The 22,402-nt window shown below is 40.1% G+C and overlaps 1 protein-coding gene across 2 annotated transcripts; it reads left to right on the top strand.

The window, feature by feature from the left end:
- Positions 1–4,907: 4,907 nt before the first annotated feature.
- On the top strand, positions 4,908–22,103 carry LOC121251024 (zinc protease PQQL-like). Of its 2 annotated transcripts, none has more exons than XM_041150316.1 (21): positions 4,908–5,208; positions 13,711–13,957; positions 14,035–14,160; positions 14,891–15,028; positions 15,130–15,264; positions 16,108–16,365; positions 16,552–16,689; positions 16,775–16,844; positions 16,943–17,156; positions 17,377–17,482; positions 18,406–18,639; positions 18,971–19,135; positions 19,216–19,365; positions 19,449–19,540; positions 19,712–19,793; positions 19,911–19,994; positions 20,075–20,191; positions 20,285–20,395; positions 20,632–20,712; positions 21,219–21,413; positions 21,635–22,103. In XM_041150316.1, the coding sequence occupies exons 1-21, from the start codon at positions 5,000–5,002 to the stop codon at positions 21,710–21,712; spliced, it is 3,030 nt and encodes a 1,009-aa protein (XP_041006250.1). In that variant the 5' UTR covers positions 4,908–4,999; the 3' UTR covers positions 21,713–22,103. The 2 variants fall into 2 exon arrangements, with proteins under 2 accessions (XP_041006250.1, XP_041006251.1); XM_041150317.1 differs by having other exon boundaries at positions 5,071–5,208; positions 13,716–13,957.
- The last annotated feature ends 299 nt before the right edge of the window (positions 22,104–22,402 follow it).

The raw sequence follows: 22,402 nt of genomic DNA on the forward strand, positions 1-22,402 counted from the left end.
GGCTGGTGCATGGTGGTTTTCGGGCTGGTCCATGGTTAGGTGGTGCGGCATGACTTGCTGATGGTGAGCCATGTGTGTGTGCTGCATGGCCTAGGCTGGTGGCCTAGGCGCTGAGGCTACAAGGCATGGGTTGGAGCCATGCGCTGGATGGCATGCCTGGTGGGCATGCCACTGGCCTAGCTTGCAAGGCATGGGTTAGGGCCATGCGCTGGATGGCATGCCACTCACCTCGCTAGTGTGCGGTAGGGGCTGTGCGTGAGCGCGGGTGCGCGCGCTGGCTGGGTTGGCTGTGCGGCACTTGGCCTTGCGGCACATGGGCACGCGCAGGGCCACGCGACCCATAAGCGTGCGCATGGGCCTGCGCACTGGAACGTGCATGAGCGCGCGGAGTGCTGTTGCATGCAATGCCATGCGCAGCACAGTGTTGCGCGCATTGTTGAGCGCATGAGCGCACGGCGCATGCCTGAGCGCATTGTCGCGCGCACAGGCAGGTGCTCACTAACCTCGTTGGCCCGCATGCTGGGCGCCCCGTGTGTGCCTCGCGCGGGCCAAGGCATGCATGCATGCTGGGCGCCCCATGCGTGTCATCCCACGAGCCAAGGCATGCTTGTGGGCTAGCCAAGGTGCATGTCCCCACCATGACTAAGGCATGTGCGACATCTCTAGAGGCAACTCGACGTGGAGGTCTAACAGTTTATCTTATGTGTTAGTTCCAAAACCCACAATGATAATGTTAGCATCATCTCTCAGGACACATCCATACCAAACAAATGATCCTTTTCCATCTTGAACATCCCTAGAATTTGTCAAATAATCACTTGTAAACTCCATTTAATTTAATTATTTCTTCTGTCTTCTTAAGCAAAAGTTTCTTCTAGTTGAAGTCAATTTTCTCGTTCAATCCCACCCAAAGTTCTGGGTATCCTCAAGTTCACTACCATAAGTAGCTGCATACACTGAAATCTTTTTGGGAACACAATCACGAATGACGCACGTTCTACCAACTTCTCCAATAACCACTGAGCTGATTGGATGAAATGGAAGCTCACAAATCCCCACCTTGGCTCCATAATTAGCAGAAAATATGGCCGCACGGACACCGCCATTTCTAGCTCCAATGACAAAGAAGTCAAAGTCATAGTGGGTCTTTTGGCTTAACTCGCCATCAAATAGGAATTGTATAGCACCCATTAATGCGGTTTTCTCATCAGAGACAATGTCCAAGGTAGTAGCCTTGAACTGGGTAAGCAGTCCTTGTTTTCTAAAGGGTCTCCATAGTTTTCACTCCATGATGACATTATAATTGTCATGTCAATTGCCAGAAAGCCTGCAACAACGTCAAATGATGAAATGGGACCAAATCCCAATGTATCAACTAATAGATTTCCAAACAACCCAGATACAATGGTGACCCGACCATTGCCTAGAATTATTGCCTTAGAAAAATGTAATTAAAATCCATTGTTGCTTAAAGTCCCTCTTATTGTGCTTTGCAACAAGCCAAGACTTAAGCTGAAAATAGAAGAGATGTGGCAGTGCCTCCCAATATACGCCCCAACACTAAAACTTTGTACTCATGAGAATGTTTAGTAATGCAACTTAGAATATAAGCTATGTAGTAAGTAACCAATGCCCTATTTCTAAGTCCAATCTTGATCATAATATTATATTTCACTTCAGCCAAAAAATCTCTTCCTCTATCAAAAGGCTAAAAAATACTCTTAAGTGATAATTCATCAAACAACTGAGGAGCAAAATACTTACCCTTAAAATTCCAAGCAATGGGGTAGGCATTGATAATATCAGCATATCTGACAACCAAGTTTAGTGACATACACAGAGGAGGAGCTACAACATAGCATCTGATCGTATTTCTCTCAATGTTTCATAACTTTCCCGAATTTTGAACTACCACCATTGTCAACAGTGCAATCTCCCCTGCTCCTAGGAAATGACTAGTAAATATCAAGGTATAACTTGGGTTCCTTTCAACAAATTCCCTCAAAACTTCACACTCTGCATTGAAAACCCACCTTGTCGCTTTTAACAACCCATTGTGGACATACCCACCACCAAAATTTGTCTGTCCTAGTTTGTTATACAGTAAAATAGCATAATCACTTTCCTTTGCTAAATTGAGTACGAGTGGTGTATTTGAGTGCTGGAGAATTTGAAATAACCTTGGGAGACGAATGATGTTCGGTTTTGCAATTAGATGAAACAAAAATGGTTGAACATCATCAAGAGTCTCTAGCTTTCATAGATTCAGAAGTAGCACCCCAATCTTCTCTTCCATGGCAAATCTCAGGACAACATATCAAGTCCCCCGAATGGCAAGACCATCGAGAAGCTTGTAACGGAGTGACTTAGGCTAGGAAATAGCGCAGAGCTCTCTTTTATTAACTTCCTCAGCGTAGAGCTCCACTTTGTTCTATAGGAACTTGAAGCACTTTTGTACCAAAGAGGTCAGCTCTCTAAATCCTCGTTCCTTTCTCATCGAGAGCGTTTTAGGTCCAGGTGGCTCTGATGATTATCTCAGTATGCATCATAATAACCTTAACCTCGACTCCGGAGTAACCATCTTCGGCTAGCTCACGAGTTAGTACCTCATTCAGTTCAGCAAAGAAAAAACCATCATCTATGAACTCTTTTGTGAAGAAAGATTTGAAATGCTACAATGCCATGATTTTGGGACAAGGACGAAGGCAGAAAGCAATAATGGTGTTGGAGATGAACACAAAGTTATCGGGGCAAAAGATCTTGCCATGGGGGCTCAAACTACTACTGTCCATGGAGCTCAATTCAAGATCCACGAGCTTAGCCCTTGGAAAATAACCATTGTTCTTCTTCTAGATCTTGTACTCCTCGTTTATGAGCCTCTCGAGAACTACCCCATCGGGATCAAAGTCCTTTCTAAAGTGTTGGGAGTAACTATTGGGGTGTTGGGAAGGCCAAGAGAGACTTATCTCGCAGAGAGGTTGCCACGAGAGTGACAATAAGATAATTGTGAAGTGAGTTACGGATTTAGCTGAGGATTTAGGAAGATGGTGCTAGCTTGGATGAATATTGGATTTGGTATGAATGTTGGGAGATCCGAGTGGTAGAGTTGATTTCTCTACCATGTGAGAGAGAGGAAGAGATGTTTTACTAGGTATTCGGCCTTCCACTTCCTCAATGAAGTATTTGGCACGGCCATTCTTGCTAGTGCCACTGTTAACCCCTGAATTTTGACCTTTTTCTATTTTTGTACCCTTGCCGGTTTTTCATCTTCCTGCCTCGCACAAACCTCACAATCCAGATGGCTTAAATTTTCTTGGAGGTTGATCCGATATTCCTTCAATTTCTACAGGATAACTTCATAGCATTGCTAATTTTGTCCACCAACTGCTTGATTTTGAGTAATGATGCAAGAATTTCTTCTATAGATTTTGATAATGCAAAGACCGGTATCTGTCTTATATCAATTTGTAATACACCTGATGGAAGGTGTTTGGATGAGCAAAAAACAATAGAGAATGGAAGAAAATAGGGTCTTTGAGGATGACCTTGCCTCCAGAGAAAAAGAGAGAAATTGAAAATGTATTGTATTAAGCTTCTGGATGCTGAACATTAGAGCCCTTGACTCGTACATAAACAGGATGATCCCTACATGCGCCAAGGCTAACCAAACTAAAAGCATAAACAAGAAATTAAAACTAAGGGTCTAGGCCCACTTGCTATCCTATAGGCTAAATAAGATACTGAATCAAACTAAAGGAAATTGTTAATGAAACTAAACTGGCCCATGGCCCATGTACTTCGTTCTTGGACTGTGACACTTTGCTCTCACCCTTGGTTCGACGATAAGATTTCGACAACGGTGACTCCTTTAGGTTGCTGCAACCCATCACTCGATGACGACTTCTGCACTCGACAAAGACTTTCGTTCTTCAAACCAAAACCACCCATCACTCAAGGCTAGGTCACTCGATGGAAATTTTCTCAAACCACACCAACGCAAGGACTTCTTCAGTCTGGAGTAATCTGGGTACAAAGTTCTCTTTCGAATTTTATTTACATACTGGTTGATTAGTATTTGAACCATTTGATTTCCATAGATCTTGATTTGCAAGGGAATTTATTTGCCCATTTGTAAACTCTTGCATTTAGATTAAATTGAGATTATTTTATGTGATATCGATTTGTGAATTCAATGTTGTTATGTTGTAGTGATAGACATTTTTGAACTCTTGGAAATTATTTGCCCATGTGTGAAATCGTATTTGGCTCCTTGGTTTGGGTACTTTTTTATTTTTCTAAATATACGCCAATGTACACATTGGCCTGTGTGTTAAAATTCAGTGTGCTCCGCAGTAAAACTCTTAGCACAATATATGTACAGTTAAATAATAATAATAATAATAATAATAATAATAATAATAATAATAATAATAATAGAGAAATACTACATACACAAATAGATTACACAAACTAAATCTACAAATTTATGTGATTTTATGAGATTCGTTAGATTTACTTTACAATAAAAGTAACTTTACAATATGATGATTTAATCGTTAGATCTATTTTATAATAAAAATAACTACATCAAACCACACAGTTTATTTGTTTACTTTTATATAATCTTTTTGTGTCTCAAGTATTTATCATAATAATAATAAAAAGGATCGGAGTAATAAAGTAGAGAGAAATACTACTTATCATCTTGACACTTTATCTCAACATATAATTTGTTTAAATATATATATTTAGACATCAATATATATATTTAAATAACAAGATAAAAATAATAAATTAATGTCTGTAGTGGGCAAGCACATTGGAAAACTTTCGCTTCTCTTGACCGCCGTAAGATTTTATTTTATTTTTTTATTTTCTGTTTCTTGGTCGATAGAAAGAATTAAAGAAACAATATAGTGGGCACGACCGGTGCGCATAACTAGACTTTCTCGGGTTTATTCCTCTTTGGGGGCCCATTTTTTTGCGCAGAGAGAGGGCAATGGATTTGCTTCCGGCGGAGAACTCTCAGATTGCCAAGAAACACGGGTTCAGGTCGCTGAAGTTGGTGAACGTGGACCTGGACGATGTTCTGGCTGAGCAACCTGTTGGAGTTGACTACGGCCGGCTTGACAATGGTCTCTATTACTACGTCCGACGCAATTCTAAACCCAGAATGAGAGCTGCTCTTGCACTTGCTGTAAAAGCCGGGTATAACTTCTTCTTCTTCTTCTTTTTTCTCCTTTTCCTTTTAAAGTGCTTTGCACGGTTCCTTTTTTTTGTTTTTGTTTTTGTTTTTTGGTTTTGTTTCAAATATCTGAATGCCACAACGGTTGTCGTTTATTTATTTATTGTTTGTTTTGTCGCTTTCGTCTCGATTATGTGTGGTTGTGTTTTGAATTCGTGGTGAATTGGATAGTAATTTAGCTTGCTCTATAATATGGGATATTGTTAGTCTCTTATATCTCAATGATTTATTCCATGGCGTTTGCCCCACTGTTGCAAGATTTCAAAACTCGTGGGAAAAAATGAGCAATGTAATGTGTGGATCAGTGATGTTAATGCCTTAATTTGCACAATAGACCGGAAGGGAGGAAAAAATAATTCCTGGCTCACGATGGTGATTTGGGTGTTGATATAGTGTTCTTCGCGTTCATCCATGAAATAAATAATAAATAAGGAAATAAAAATAAATAAAGAGAGACAAAAATTTACGTGGTTCGACATAATGCTTACGTCCGCGGGTTGTTTAGGGGCAAAATTCACTGTGGTGGGTGATTTTACAATCTTTCATGACCTCACATATTTCACAGTATAATGGAGGAATTTAGGGAAGGTCCTTTGGAGATGCTATGTGTGGTGGAGTTTGGCGTAGGGAGCTTCTGTGGAGAGCCTGTGTGTGGAGTTTGTGTAGAGTTTGTCTGATTTGTGGGAGATCTCCTCTTTATATAGAGGTCTATTTTTTTGGAGTGATTGAGTCCAACTTGTCTTGTGAAGATTTTTCCTTTTAGAAGCATGAGTCCTTTTCCTTTTAAGAGTTTTGAGTCTTTCATTTTAGGAGTTTGAGTCAACTTGTCTTATTTCTTTTTGGCTTTTATCTCTTAGTTTGATTTTAGGCCTTATCTCGAGGCTAAATTATAGGCTGATGATTTGACCTTTACAGATGCTTGCGATTCTTAAGGGAGATTTGCTGGACAAGAAGGCCTTGAGAATCTTCAAGTCAATAATCTTTTTTTTTGATAAGTAAATAAGGATCTTTATTGAATAGAATGAACTAGGCAATGCCCAAGTATACATGAAGTATACAAAGTGAGACACCTAATTACATTCTAGTAAGCTGAAAAGAAGATAGAAACTCATGGACATTCCCACCCTTCAATACGATAGCAGAAAACCACTATAAAACGGAAAATATAAAAAAATTCCATATTTCCCCCACTTCACGCTCCTTATTGTTAAAACATCTATCATTCCTTTCCGACCATAGACACCACATTAAGCACAAGTGTATCATTTGCCACACTGCTGCCAGTTGAGTGCTATTATGCCTCATGTTCCAGCACGCTACTAGCTCCACCACACTCTTAAGCATGACCCAACTCAGCCCGGCTCTATTAAGGATACCATCCCATAACTCTCTAGCCACCTCACAATGTAAAAGCAAATGATCTATCGATTCTCCATTCTTTTTGCACATGTAGCACCACTCCGTGACCACCAAGCCCCGCTTCCTTAAATTATCAACCATCAAGATCTTCCCAAGTGCAACTGTCCAGGTGAAAAACGCAACTTTAGATGGCACTAAAACCTTCCAAATACTCCTCCACGAAAAGAATGTGGGCTGTCGGGCTGTCAAAGCCTTGTAAAAGGATTTAACAGTAAAATTTTTTCTCCTCGCGTGAATCCACAACATACGGTCACCCCCACTTCCTCCTAACTTTGCTGAATATAAGTAGCTGTAAAAATCTGCCATCTCGTCAAGTTCTCAATCCTGAGCATTTCTAGTAAAAGTGACATTCCAAGTGACCGTCCCATTGGCACGACACAACAAATCTAAAACTGCCGCTTGTTGGTTTCCAACCAAATTAAATGCAGCTGGAAAAGTAGTAGAAAGAGAGCTCTCCCCACTCCAAGCATCGAACCAAAAACGGATTCTTGCTCCGTCACCCACCTCAAACCTAATATATTTTTCAAAGGTGTTCCACCCCTTTCTAATGAATTTCCATATGCTTACTCCATAAGACCCTCTACCCTCTACCCTCTACCATACCTATGATCAATAACCTCTCTCTACAATGAGTCTCCTTCCATTTGATACCTCCACAACCACTTTCCTAAGAGTGCCTTGTTGAAAATGCTTAAGTTTCGCACCCCTAACCCGCCATTCGCAATCGGACAGCTCACCCTTTGCCAACTTACAAGGTAAAATTTGATTTCCTCCTCCATGCCACCCCACAAGAAAGCTCTAAACAACTTTTTGATACGGTTAGCCACACCCACCGGTAGTGGGAATAGAGAAAGATAGTAAGTGGGTAGGTTGGAAAGAGTGCTTTTGATAAGTGTTAACCTCCCCCATTTTGATAGATAGAGCCGCTTCCACCCCGATAATTTTTTCTTAATCTTCTCTACCACCTCATCCTAAATATTCTTTGCTTTAAAAGATGCCTCCAAGAGAAGTCCAAGATACTTCATAGGACGGGAAGCAATTTTACAACCCATCAACTCAGCAAGAGAAGCAATATTACTCACATTCCCCACCGGTACCAATTCCGACTTCTCCAAGTTTACCTTAAGTTCCGAAACTGCTTCAAAACACAACAAAACTGCTCGTAGAGCTTGAATCTGGTCACTGACAGCATCACAAAAGATAAGTATATCATCCGCAAATAATACGTGAGAAATCAAACTGACACCATTACTGTTGTTGCCCACTGAAAAACTCACAATAAATCCCTCCCTAACGGCAGCCTCCGCTATACGGCTCAATGCCTCCATTACTAAAACAAATAGGAAAGGTGATAGCGGATCTCCCTGTCGCTAACCCTTGAAGGTTGAAAGAAACCACAATATTTTCTGTTGACTAAAATCGAAAACTGAGCGGTTGAAACACAATGTTTAATCCATTCGCACCACCTATCCCCAAAATCACGTCTTCTAAGCAAATAAAATAAGAAATCCCAGCACACATGGTCATAAGCCTTTTTCATATCTAGCTTTCCTGCAATGCCTTCTCTTAACTGACTGTCCAAACACTCATTTGCTATCAAAACTGAATCCAAAATTTGTTGACCATGAACGAAAGCATTTTGAAGTTTGGAAATGAGTTTGTCCATCACCAAACTCATACGGTTAGCTAGCAACTTTGATATGATTTTGTAGATCCTACCTACCAAGCTAATAGGCCGGAAGTCTTTCAAAGCATGAGCACCAACTATCTTTGGGATAAGAGCAATAAAATTAGCGTTTAATGACGTCTCAAACTTAAGGTTAGAATGAAAAGCATGGAAAATCTGCATCACTTCCTCCTTCACTATCTCCCAACACTCTTGAAAGAAAGCCATAGAAAAACCATCCGGACCCGGGGCTTTATCCTTGCACATACCTCTCACCACTAAATGCATCTCCTCTTCCACAAATGGCCTGTCCAACCAACTTGCTACCTCCAAATCCAACTGGTCAAAAATTAGGCCGTCGAGTTTGGGACGCCATTCTACTTTTTCAGCTAGAAGCTCCTTGTAGTAAAGCACTAAATGTTCTTGGATCTCTTCGGGAGACTGTAACACATTGAACTTAAATGGAGGACTTCAATAGCGTTGTTGTGCCTGTGAGAGTTAGCCACCTTGTGAAAGAACTTGGTGCATTTATCCCACTCTTTCAACCAAATCGCCCTTGATTTTTGCCTCCACGATATTTCTTCCATCAACAAAACTTTCTCAATTCGGTCACCACCATATTCTTCCTTAACAAAGATCCTCATTCACGTCCTCTTCCTCCAATGCTTGCAACTTATCCCAAAGAATATTTTTCTGCACTTCTGTATGTCTAAACACTTCTTCATTCCATTTCTTCATATTAGCCTTTAGTACTTTAAGTTTGCCCGCCATTATGAAACTAGGTGTACCCTCAAAAGAGTAAGCTTCCCACCATGCCCTTACCTTCTCCACAAATCCTTTAACTTCCAACCACATTCTCAAATTTGAAAGGATGCCAACCCCATGAATACCTCCACAATCAAGCAAAATTGGAAAATGATCGGAACATACCTGTGGCAACCTTTTCTGACATAAAGCTAGAAAGTGCATCTCCCACGAAGAAGAGACTAGAAATCTATCCAATTGTGACCACCCTCGACTGTTGGACCAAGTGTAGGCCTCCCCACCAAAGGAAGATCCACAAAATTCAACTCAAAAATCAGCTCTGAGAAGTTTTCCATTACTCTTGTCGACGATGATGCCCCTGCCCTCTCACTAGGAAACCGAACAATGTTGAAATCACCACAAAAAATTCAAGGTAAATCCCATAAAGAGTGCAAACCAGCCAATTCCTCCCACAGAGAGCTTCTTTCACTATCCACATTGGGCCCATACACCTCCGCAAAAGCCCACCTCCACCCATCCTTAATATTCCTAAATGATATAGCAATAGAAAAATCCCGATACGATCCTCTATTATCCCACATCACCAACACACCTTCTGAAGCTTTCTTCGAAGCTAAAAAGCACCACCCCACAAAGGAGCAACCCACAAATTGCGAATTATGTTTCTATCAATGCCACTCAACTTAGTCTCTTGTAAGCAAACAATATCCACTTTCCAACTACGAAGAAGGGATCTAATACGAAGACGTTTATTCACGTCATTGATCTCTCTTACATTCCAAGACAGTATTTTAGGTTTCATCAACAAAAGAAGAATCCCTCCCTTTTACTCTGTCTCTCCCCGAAGTTCCCTCCTTATTATTGTAGTTAATGGAACATTGCAAAAGTTTCAACTTTCACTCATTTCTAACAGTTGACTTCATGGCCGTGGACCGACGAGCTTCAATAGCTACTAGGGAGCCATGAATTGTTCTTCATAGCCATCATAGGATATTCCCACCCAACCTTGAAGCTTCTCCACCCTTTTTAAGACCCATTCTGATGCTCTAGGTGCAATCTGTGGTTGGAGCATCTGTAAGGGTGACAAACTACCCATTTCCTCCTCATCACTACCCTCAAAATTCACAAAATAATTCAACAGACTAGTAACCTCCCCCACTGGAATTATCTCCTTTCCCACAACTTTTTTACCCACTGCATTTTCCACACTTTCCCCTTACCCTACTGCCGGCACAAATGGCACCACCTTTAACCCTCTTGAAGCTTCCTAAAAAATTATTGGGACTTTCTGTATCGGGACTTTCGACAGAAGTGGCCGAGACAGTCTTGTAGGAACTGTGTTGTCTATTGCCACTGCTTGCAGCCTTTCCACTGCTCGCATACTTCACCTCTGGCCTCGTCGCTGTTGTGTATGCAGGTATTGGGTCTTCGTGAGCAAGAGAGACGGAGGAAATCCTTCCTCTGTTCTCAAATATTACAACCTCCAACGACAGGACCTCCATCAGGGCTTCTGCGAACTCCACGAGGTGGTCTGTGCTTTGGCAACCTCCCGCGGAGTGGTCTACGCAAATACTAGGTCATCGTGAACAAACGAGACGGTAGAAGCCCTCCTCCAAGCTCTGATAATACAACCTCCAGTGCCGGGACCTCCATCGGGGCTTCTACGACCTTTGAAGAGGTCTTTTGAGGCTTCACCAGCGACGGTAGCACAGCCCCACTCATCAACGGGCCACCTACCTCCTGCAGCTTCTTCCAGAAAGGGCCTCCCACTTTCTCGGCCCTCTCCTTGGGCTGAAGCCCAAAACCATCGACCTGGCCTTTACCTTTAGGCCTTTTTCCCGTCCCTTGCTTCATTTCGTATGGGCCCATCACACCACCCAAGCCCGAGCCCAGCACAACCTCCCACTCAACGCATCGTATAAGGTTTAAAACTGTCATTGAGCTCCCCCAACCAGCACTGCATATCATGCAACTCCTTGAAGATTTTTCCTTCTTTCTGCCCAGACATCCCCCTGCCATCTCCCCCTCGACTCTGAGCAGTTGCCGAAAGAGGAAATGCACGCTTTTGCATATCTGCCATGACTGGTTGCTGCGCGGCTCGAGGAACCACCAAAGCCTCCTTGTACAACCTCGATGGCAAGGCTACCGCCATCTGAGATGACAAGCTTCTCCCCTACCTTCCTTGTTTGCCCATGTCCTTCTGCACCGCCACTAGCTTCCTCCACCCCGTTCCAACCCTATCCTCAGGAATAAAGATGAAATTTTGGCGACCTCCCCTCCATACTCCACCAAAGCTAAGTAGGAGCCACTAGGATTTGAGCACCTCGGGGTAGTGAAGCCTCTGTCACCTTCCCTACGGGCAGAGTAGTACCCTTTCCTTCCAGCCTTCAAACATTCCTCCAACGCATTTACCACCCATCAAATGGTGTCTAACCCCAGCCTCAGGCAGCTCACACCTTTCCACCCTTTCTCTGTAATACACACCATACCCCCATCTCTTCTCACCTTAAACACCTTTGACTCAATGGCTAGATAGCTAAAGAGACTCATTTCCTTGCAACAATACCAACTATCCCGTCGTCAATAACCCACAACCACCATCAAGTCAATAATCTACAGAATAAATTTTGAAAATTGGTCCTTGGTTTCCTGTTTGGTCCCTGATTTTTTGTTTGTTTTGTGCTAAGCAGTGAAGAACTCAGCTTTTTCGTGGTCTTCTGATCTTCGTGCCCTTTTTCATGGGCACGCGAGTCTTTGGACTCGTCATTGATCCTTAAAGTTCACAGGGTCTTCTGACCTCCGCTCTCTTTTTCATGGGCACCGCGAGTCTTTGGACTCTTCATTGGTGTTTACCCACTGGCTTCCAACTCCTGTGGGGTGCCTATTGCTCGCCACAAAGGTAGCGGGCCATAGGGAGCTTCGACGAGCTTGGAGGGGCTGTCGCGGCCAAGAATTTTGTTGCCGGCGCCAAGCCATGTCTAACTGTCTGTCCAAGTGGTTGGATTTGGGCCACGCCATGCATGGAGGTGGCTGGCAGCAATGTTACTTCGCAGAACTGCGTACGGCGACATAAACCATCGGGAGGGGCCTTCATGGCCGAGGACTACCTCACTGGTGACAGAGAACTGCGGTGGGTTAGGGGGCGGTGTGTGGTGGTCTCGCCAGCTTGCGGAGGTTTGGCTCGCGAATACCTAGGGTGCATGGAAACGTGCTTCCTCTACACGCACTGCGCACAGTGGCCATTGCTGCGAGTGACCGACAGTGGAATTCTCGTCGGCCTTGTCTGGTCGTACGTCCTCATGGTTGGACCTGGTCTGAGCCACACACAGAGGCGGCTGCCTGTGGGTTCAACCCCGAATATGTGGCCTTATGTACCTTGTGCATGGGACGTGCATGCTGCACGTGCAACACATGCTCGGCCCTTGGATTCTCTCTTTTGTAGCAACAATATTAGTGAAATAAAAATAACAAGCAAAAAGTTAATTTGAGAGGAAACTTATCTCGCTCGCCGGGGACAAGCTCGTGAGTTGTAGAATCGTCCTTCTCCCCTTTCCGGTACAAAGAATAAGAAATCGATGGTGATTTGGGCTTCGATACAGTGTTCTTCACGTTCATCCATGAAATAAATAATAAATAAGCAAATACGAATAAATAAAGAGAGACACAAAGATTTACGTGATTCAGCATAATGCCTACGTCCACGGGTTGTTTGGGGACAAAATCCACTATGATAGATGATTTTACAATCTCTTATGGTCTCACATATCTCACAGTACAATGGAGGAATTTAGGGAAGATCCTTTGGAGTCGCTATGTGTGGTGGAGTTTGGCGTAGGGAGCTTCTGTGGAGAGCCTGTGCGTGGAGTTTGTGTAGAGTATCCGATTTGTGGGGGATTTTCTCCTTATATAGATGTCTATTTCCTTGGGATGATTGAGTCCAACTTGCCTTGTGAAACTTTTTCCTTTTAGAAGTCTGAGTCTCTTTCCTTTTAGGAGTCTGGCTCAACTTGTCTTATCTCTTAGGTTGATTTTCGGTCTGATCTCGAGACTAAATTATAGGCTGCTAATTTGACCCCTACAAGTGAGACTTGTGCTTTAGTTTGAGACCAATTACATGGGAGATCAGCATCGCTTACGAGAGCCCAAGAGGGCTATGGATATAATTACTTCCACACGAGATGATGAAATTTATAAATTTGCCAAATGCAATTGAAAAATTGGTCTTTGACATGAACCCTCTGAAAATAGAAAAACCCAGTTTACCCGCCGAGAATATAAGAATTTAAATCTATTCTTATAAATAAATAAGAATTTGATTTTCTCATAAGGCCCTATGATGGATAGTAGGTTGTTACGTCAGATCACATAGGAAAAAAGGCTTACCTCACATATAATTTCATTTCTAACATGGAGGTTGAAGTTCACATATATTATATTTACCTTTTGGCTAAGCAGTGGAGTGTCCAAGCCTCTAGAGATTACTTCTCCAGATTCTTCATCTCTATTCTTATGTTTACCAAAGCATAATTTTTTGTTCAATAAAGTCTCTACGTCATAATTAATATTTGTACATCCATATGTATAATTACAAGCTCGTTTACTGCTTTCATGGCAGATCAGTTTTGGAAGAGGAGGATGAACGTGGAGTCGCTCACATAGTTGAGCACCTTGCCTTCAGTGCTACTAAGAGATATACAAATCATGATATTATCAAATTTCTTGAAAGTATTGGGGCTGAATTCGGTGCTTGTCAGAATGCAGTAACTTCTGCTGATGACACTGTATATGAGTTGTTTGTTCCTGTTGACAAGCCTGAACTGTTGTCCCAAGCCATTTTGGTCTTGGCAGAATTCAGTACGGAGGTATTAATGAGGGTTTTGCCATATATAGTAATAATCAAGTTTTTGCTTCTTTCAGTACATAAACTTGTTCCATGCAGGTTCGAGTCTCAAAAGAAGATTTGGAAAAAGAAAGAGGAGCTGTCTTGGAAGAGTATCGAGGGAATCGGAATGCAACTGGAAGAATGCAGGATGCACATTGGGTTCTGATGATGGAAGGCTCACGGGTATATAGGGCACAATAAGTTTTGTTTTGTTTTTTCCTTCCTGTATTTATGATTAATTTCTGCATCAGTCCACTGTTGATGCTCTTCTTGCTGGTATAATTTGCCCATTTATTGCATAACCTGTCACAACCTTTTTTTTTTTTTTTTAATAAGCAGTCAAAGATTTTATTAAAAAAAGGCAAACAGGCAAAGTCTAAGTACACAGGTAGAATACAAGAAGAACACTTAATTAGAAATAGGAAAATATATAAGAAAATCAGGGAAACTTGGCCCATTATATTCTGTAGAAGCTACTCAAAGGAACAAAGTATTAAAAAAGACAGTTCTAAATTCCTCGTGCCTCTGCTTGTGATCCTCAAAATGTCTATAATTCCTTTCTTTCCGAATACGCTAAACTGGACAAATAAGGACCATCTTCGACACAATTGCAATTTGTTAGCTGCCATGTAACCCGCTCTCCAATTGGTGAGGAGATCTACTGTCCTTTCTGGGCATAATGTAAGCCAACTCAACTCGACTGAAGAAGTCATTCTACAAGGTTTTGGGAATCTCTTGATGGTAATGGAGCCAAAAACAATACCCTTTTCCTGTGATGAGATGTGTTTATCATTTTACTAGCCTCTTTTGCAATGTTTTATAGGAGGACTACATTACAAGTATCCTTTTGGCCTTTTATCTGCTTTGTTTTTATCAAATTTATGTTGTTTCTTATATCAATGATTGATTGCAGTATGCTGAGCGCTTACCAATTGGATTAGAGAAAGTAATTCGCACGGTTTCTCATGAGACTGTCAAGCATTACTATAGGAAGTGGTACCATTTATCCAATATGGCAGTGATTGCTGTTGGAGATTTTTCTGATACACAGGTTTTTATTGATTTGTAAAGCTTCATATTGCAACTATAACAGTAAGTCTTCCAGTTAAGATTTCTTGACAACCTCTCTCGTCCTCTCTCTTTCTCTCTCAGAGTGTTGTTGAGTTGATAAAGACTAATTTCGGGCAGAAAAGATCAGCACCTGAACCTGCACTTATACCAAAATTTGAAGTTCCATCTCACAGGGAGCCACGTTTTTCATGTTTTGTTGAATCTGAAGCTGCTGGGGTGAGTACAAAATAAGGGCTCGTTTGAACAATTAGAATATCTCATAATTATGTGAATAGTATTCAAATGATTTGAGTTAAGATGTTTTATTGGGTTTTGGAAAAGGAGAGAAAAAGTTGAATAAAAATATTATAAAATTAAAAAATTGTTTAAATATAATTTTTGTTTTGAAATTTGAAGAAGTTACATATTTTTTTTTTGTTTTGTTTGGAAGTTTGGGAAAGTTGTATTGGGCTTTGTGTTTAAATAATGATTAGATGAAAAAGTTGAAAATTAGAAATTGAAAAATGTTGTGTTTGAGTGATACTTGTGAAGTAAATTATGAGAAGTTTTGAAAAGTTTTGAGAATATATGAGAATATTGGGATGGTTTGGGAAATGAGATGAGATGAGAATTTTATAAATAATAGTAAGATGATTTGTGAATAGTAGTGAGATAGTTTGAGTTAAATGTTTATTGGGTTTTGGGAAAGGAGAGAAAAAGTTGAATAAAAAATATTATAAAGTTAAAATATTATTAGAATATAATTTTTTAATATTATTTTTGTTTTGAGATTTGAAAAAGTTGAGTTGTTTTTTGTTTAAAAGTTTGGGAAAGTTGTAATGTTTAGTTTGAAAGTATTTGGGGTTAAATGACTTATCAAAAAAGTATTTGGGGTTAGATGATGGTTGGGAAGGAAATGAGATGGGATGAGATGGAAATTGTTTCCAAACATCTCCTAATGTCCAATCATGCCCTTAGTCTTGGTCTTTTTCACAAAACATTGATAAGCAATGAGACTGAAAAGCTTTCACATGGAAATTGTAAGTTCTTATAGTATTATCTTTAATTCTTCCAAAACAGTCTGCAGTGATGATTAGCTACAAGATGCAAGCAGATCAGCTGAAAACGGTGAAGGACTACAGGGATTTACTTGCAGAATCCATGTTCCTTTATGCTCTGAACCAAAGGTTCTTCAAGATCTCTCGTAGAAGGAATCCAGCCTATTTCTCATGCTCAGCTGCTGCTGATGTTCTAGTTTGTCCACTGAAGGCATATATAATGACTTCATCTTGCAAGGAAAAAGGGACTATTGATGCCCTAGAGTCAATGCTGATTGAGGTTTGCTTTTAATCTTGTTTTGAGAACTTTCTTCCTATTCCTCTCCCTTGTTTGAACTTTTACCCTTTGGATGAAAACTATGATGTTTCAGGTATGTGTACATGGGCTTTGCCTATACATTCGTTACTAATAAAATTAATTTGTACTTATTATAAAAAAAAAAAAAAAAAAACTATGATGTTTCAGGTTGCAAGGGTAAGACTACATGGGTTTTCTGAACGTGAAATATCTATTGTCCGAGCCTTACTGATGTCGGAGATTGAATCTGCCTATTTGGAGCGAGATCAAATGCAATCAACCAGCTTGCGAGATGAATATTTACAAGTACATCCAAATTGTAGCTTTCTTGGAGCTTCTAATTGTTAATTTGAAGTTTTCAAGGCAAAAAGTCTCTTGTTTCATTTTGCAGCATTTTCTTCGAAATGAACCTGTCGTTGGGATTGAATATGAGGCTCAACTCCAGAAAACTCTATTACCTTGTGAGTAATATTATTTAATCTGCAAATGTATTGGTTGATTTCTGAAATAAATCAATTATGAGGATAATTTATCTTACCATGATCTCTTATATGCATAGATATAACATCATTAGAGGTATCCAAGTATTCGGAGAAATTACAAACATCATGCAGCTGTGTCATAAAGACAATTGAGCCTCAAGCTTCTGCAACAGTAGATGATCTTAAAAATATGGTATTGAAGATTAATAGTATGGAGGAAGAAAGGAACATCTCTCCTTGGGATGAAGAAAACATTCCTGAAGAAATTGTCACTACAAAGCCAAATGCTGGGTAAAGTTGGACGATTAATCTTTTGATTTGTTTTTCTACTACTCTTTCTATCTGCTTTGACTACATTTGCTGTATCTTTGGATTAATTCTGATATTTTACTGCATTTACATGCACCATTATTCATTACTAGCCCAATGAGATAGCTCGTTTGTGCTACGGCAGATCACTTTTGTAATATGATTTTCCGAATCTAATTTTTCCCAAACAAATATGCTTCAGGAATATTGTGCAGCAGTTGGAATATCCAAATGTTGGAGCTACTGAATTAATTCTATCAAATGGTATGCGAGTTTGCTACAAATGTACAGACTTCCTCGCCGACCAGGTACAGTACCATCTTGTATACACTCTCTGTAGTCGAAAGAATTATCCGTTGACATTCTGCGTAAAATATCATTTACACTAGCTCATTTGTGGTCGTTATCTATTACTTGCTTGCTTGTAGTTTCTTTTTTGTTTATTAGGTATTGTGTAGCTATCAGAAATTGATAAATTGGCACTTACAGCCAGTGATGGGATAGAATTAAGAGAAAATAGAAACAAATCATTCAATTTGAAGCCTGGATATGTCTCTTTTCTATGCTTAAGGTGATCCATTTTTATTCGAAGATCCAGCAATCAAAATAATAACAATAACAATAATAACAATGAAGAAGAAACAACAGAGTGGTATAGACGTGTAAACTCATCAAGGAGTTGTAATTAGTGAATTGGTCTGGTCAACCATGAAAAAAAGAGAGAATTTTTGGAGAAATGTCGTGTTAATAGTTCAAAATCAACAAGTACATTTTATAGGACTGGATTCCTTCCATTCATATCGAGAGCTGGTATTCATCTAATTTAACTTTCTTATATTATTGTACTTACGTAACCGATAAAAAAAAATATTATTGTACGTGGCAAAACAAGGGATCTCGAAATCAGTCTATCATATATGGAGGGTAGATCACCTTACATGTGGACATTGAGGGTTAGGATCACCTTCTTCATTGTCATTTGCATGGGCTTGTGAACTCGATTCCATTTATGCTCAGTATTTGCTGGAGTTTTGGGAGGTTAGACTGATGTCAAGTTTGAAGCATCTAGAAACTTCATGTTCATTTTCATATGTTTTCTTTCCTCCTTTTACATTCATGTATATTTTGTCATTCCATGGTACATGTAAAAGGAGACTAATCATTATTGAGAGAGCTTGAAGGCCCATGTGGAGGGGCATTTACCTATTATTTTGATTCTTTGTTTCAACAGGTTATTTTCACAGGCTTCTCATATGGGGGTTTATCAGAACTCCATGAGAGTGAATATTTCTCTTGCTCAATGGGTACAACCATTGCGGGAGAAATCGGTGTTTTTGGTTATAGACCATCAGAATTGATGGATATGCTTGCTGGCAAGAGAGCTGAAGTTGGTGTGAATCTTGGAGCATACATGAGAAGTTTCTCTGGTGATTGTTCACCGTCAGACCTGGAAACTGCCTTGCAGGTTTGCTTCACTCAATTAATCATACCCGAAGTCTCATCTCTGGGAACCCTACATGCTCTCTCATATAGGGAACTGTACTAAAAGAATCTATCATAAATCTTCAATCTTAATTATAGCGTTGCAATTACCTGGCACATCTCCATATTTAGATGAGACAAAAAGGGTGTTGCTGGCTATTTTGTCGCATCCATTACTTATCCATATATGGGTTTAGATGGGTTGTTGGATTTTTTTTTTTTTTAAATTTTATTGTCCTAGTGTAAATCTCCTTAATATGCTGCTGTGAGGGGGTTATGACTGTCAATTTTTTATTATGTTTGTTCCATTACAGCTTGTCTATCAACTGTTCACAACAAGTGTAACTCCGGTAGGAGAAGATGTCAAAATAGTGATGCAAATGGCAGAAGAAGCAGTTCGTGCTCAAGAGAGGGATCCTTACACTGCTTTTGCAAACCGTGTGAAGGAGCTTAACTATGGAAACTCATATTTCTTTAGGGTGAGACTGATTTCTGTTTTAATTTTACTGATTCAAGACATGCCCTGCTTCTAATTTGGGGTTAATTTCTTCTCCTGCAGCCCATTAGAATACGCGACCTTCAAAAAGTCGATCCATTAAAAGCTTGTGAATATTTCAACCACTGTTTCAAAGATCCATCAACTTTTACTGTCGTAATTGTTGGGAATATTGACCCTACAATAGCAATTCCCTTAATATTGCAGTATTTGGTAAGTTTTTAGCTTCTTTGCACTTCTACTTTGGCTTTGGAAAAGTAAGTACTGAGGGTTAAATGGGTTTGTGCTGCATGCAGGGTGGAATACCAAGGCCTCCTGAACCCATCATGCATTTTAACCGTGATGAGCTCAAAGGCTTGCCCTTCACTTTTCCTTCAACCATAATTAGGTAATTGGTTCATAAAGTATTCTCTTCTTTTTTTGGAAGGAACAGCCTTTTAGTTCCACTTCCCTCTCTCACTTGGTAGGTCTTAAATTTGAAACATCCTGGAGTTGCCATGTGTGTGAATGCATTTTCTTAAGGATTCAATTTCCTTCTAACCCTTGGATATGCTTGTAGAGAAGTGGTCCGCAGCCCCATGGTGGAAGAACAATGTTCAGTCCAATTGTGCTTTCCTGTGGAGCTGAAAAATGGAGCCATGGTGTGTGACTCTTTGTAGATCTGACTTTAAATGCATTCATAATGGATTTGTGATCTGCTTGTGTGATTTTTATTTTCCCAACAGTCTATAATTAGCTTTTTATGGGAAAAATGGCAGGTAGAGGAGATTCATTTTGTCGGGTTCCTGAACAAACTTCTTGAAACAAAATTGATGCAGGTTCTCCGTTTCAAACATGGGCAGGTGTTAATGGATGCCATTTGCCTTTTTATTGATTTTAATATTTGTTGTCCCAATTCTTAGAGTTGCTCCTGTGTGCCCAGATCTACTCTGCAGGTGTTTCAGTATTTCTTGGTGGTAATAAACCTTCACGTACTGGCAATGTTCGTGGTGATATTAGCATAAATTTCAGTTGTGACCCAGCAATCTCCTCAAAGCTGGTAGGTGTTGATCATTTTATTTTTTTTCCTGATTTTATGTTCTGATGATTGCCAACCTGCTCACTTTATAGGTCTTGCAATGCTTCTTAACAGGCTGATCTTGCTCTGGATGAGATATTACGCCTGCAAGAGGAAGGGCCTTCTAATGAGGATGTTTCAGCCATCATTGAAATTGAGCAAAGAGCCCATGAAAATGGACTTCAGGTGAAACTTTATTAGCAAATTTGAATGTTTTATGCTATTATGGCCCATATGGTTAAGATAGGGGTAAAGCCTATTTGATTACCGTCATCAACTTTAAATTGTAGAACTTTGACCTTTCTTATGACCTATTTTAGGCAATCATCCTGCATATGGTTCATGGATGTGAGAAATTACAGCTAAATATAATTTACTGTTACCACTCATTTCGTGTTGCTGATTTGCTTTTGCTTTTTCAGGAGAACTACTACTGGCTCGACAGGATTTTACGTAGTTACCAGTCTAGGATATATGCTGGTGATGTTGGCACTACTTTTGAGGTTGGTGGCTGTGACTATGTGCCTACCAGTCTATGTTGTAGTTTTCAGTTTGCATATAAATGTGTTGCATTTCTATTGGCCTCAAGGGAACAAAAATATGCAAGATGCAGGGATAAATATATGGTGAGAGACAGACTCGAGAACAAGGAGCAACTTTTCTGGGTTGCCAAGAAAAAACAGTTTTTCTTGATTTCAAGTTTAATATTGTTTTCTTTAATCTTCTTAGTTGGTAAATAATTCAACCACAACTGTTCTGGTCACATAAAAATTAGTTCAGTCTACTTGTGGTAGTTTGGATACTTTTCTATTGCTGAATAATCAGGATTTAGTATCTACCATACCATAGCGCTTTGTCTTCATGTCCAAGCATCCATTTGTTTGCAGCCATTTGTGACTGTAGAGAAGCGTATTTTACTCTTGTTCTTGTTAATATATGAAAGAGTTGATTACTCATAAAAAAAAAAATATATGAAAGAGTTGATTTGTGATTGTTTTTTCCGATGCAGATTATAGATGAAGCGCGGTCCAAAGTTAGAACATTACTGACTCCAGTAACGGTACAGTTGGCACTACAAAGGATACTGCCATATCCTTGCAGAAAACTGTTCACTTTAGTGATTCTAATGCCCCAGACCTCCCGCATTAAGTTGTTGAAGTCATTCTTCAGGCCTACCCAGACCACTTATCACAGAGATGCAAAGGTTAGTTTTGCCACTGCCTGTGCATATAGGACATATTCTAATTTGTACCCGTGTTTTTCTTTTTTTTTTTGGGGGGAGGTGGGGGTTTCAGGAGGGTTTGTTTCCATGTGAGCAATCGCCCATTGTCTATTGCATTCCAATTTGTTCTTGAAATTTGTATCTAAAATTCCTTATGATCATGAAAAAGCTATATAACTCATTGATTATGTTCATTGTGGCAGATGTTAGCTGGAATTGCTGGTCTGGCAGTCTTAGCTGTTAGCTTGTGGAGATATTCTCGGAGTACCCTGAAGTCTTAAGAGACTTGTTTTAGGAGAGTTCCATATACATGAGAAGGAATTTAGGGAGACTTGTACCGGAGTTTCATATCAATGGGAATCATGAAGGCATCCAACACAAATCAGGATTGCATTACCACATCGTTGGCGGATGCGACGTTCATGTTACCTTCAATTAAGACATATCCCAAGTGGGTCAGAGGAAAGCACACTGCAAACTCATATATGACACCTATGAAGGCTTGTAGTATAAAATTTGTATATCCATTTTTTTAAAAATCTGGCCAGATGAACCAGTTCTTCAGATGAAAGTGCTGCTACACTTGTATTATCATTGCTTAGCCGTTGAGAAAGAAAGGTAATGAAACTATAGCCTAAGGCTCAAAAACTTGAGCAGTTAATTTGATCAAAATGGGACCACTGATTATGATGCATGACCAAATTGGTTTGCCCATTGGTTCCAAGAAAGAGTGGAAGAAAAAGCTGATTTAGAATAGAGCCATAGGTTACTTCTTCTTCTTCTTTTTCCTGATTGAAACATCCATAATACCTCTTTAATATACCAAAATCTCCAAGCACTTGTCAAAACTTTTCTCAAATCCATACCTGGAAACTTCTGCTTTATATAAAAAATTTGAGTCCAAAGTTCTGTTGTTCTGAAGAGACTGAAGCCATCGGAGGGTAGATCTGCTGCCAAACTTTTTTAACATG

This window comes from Juglans microcarpa x Juglans regia, chromosome 2D (genome assembly GCF_004785595.1).
Source record: "Juglans microcarpa x Juglans regia isolate MS1-56 chromosome 2D, Jm3101_v1.0, whole genome shotgun sequence".
In the NCBI taxonomy this organism is placed as follows: Eukaryota; Viridiplantae; Streptophyta; class Magnoliopsida; order Fagales; family Juglandaceae; genus Juglans; species Juglans microcarpa x Juglans regia.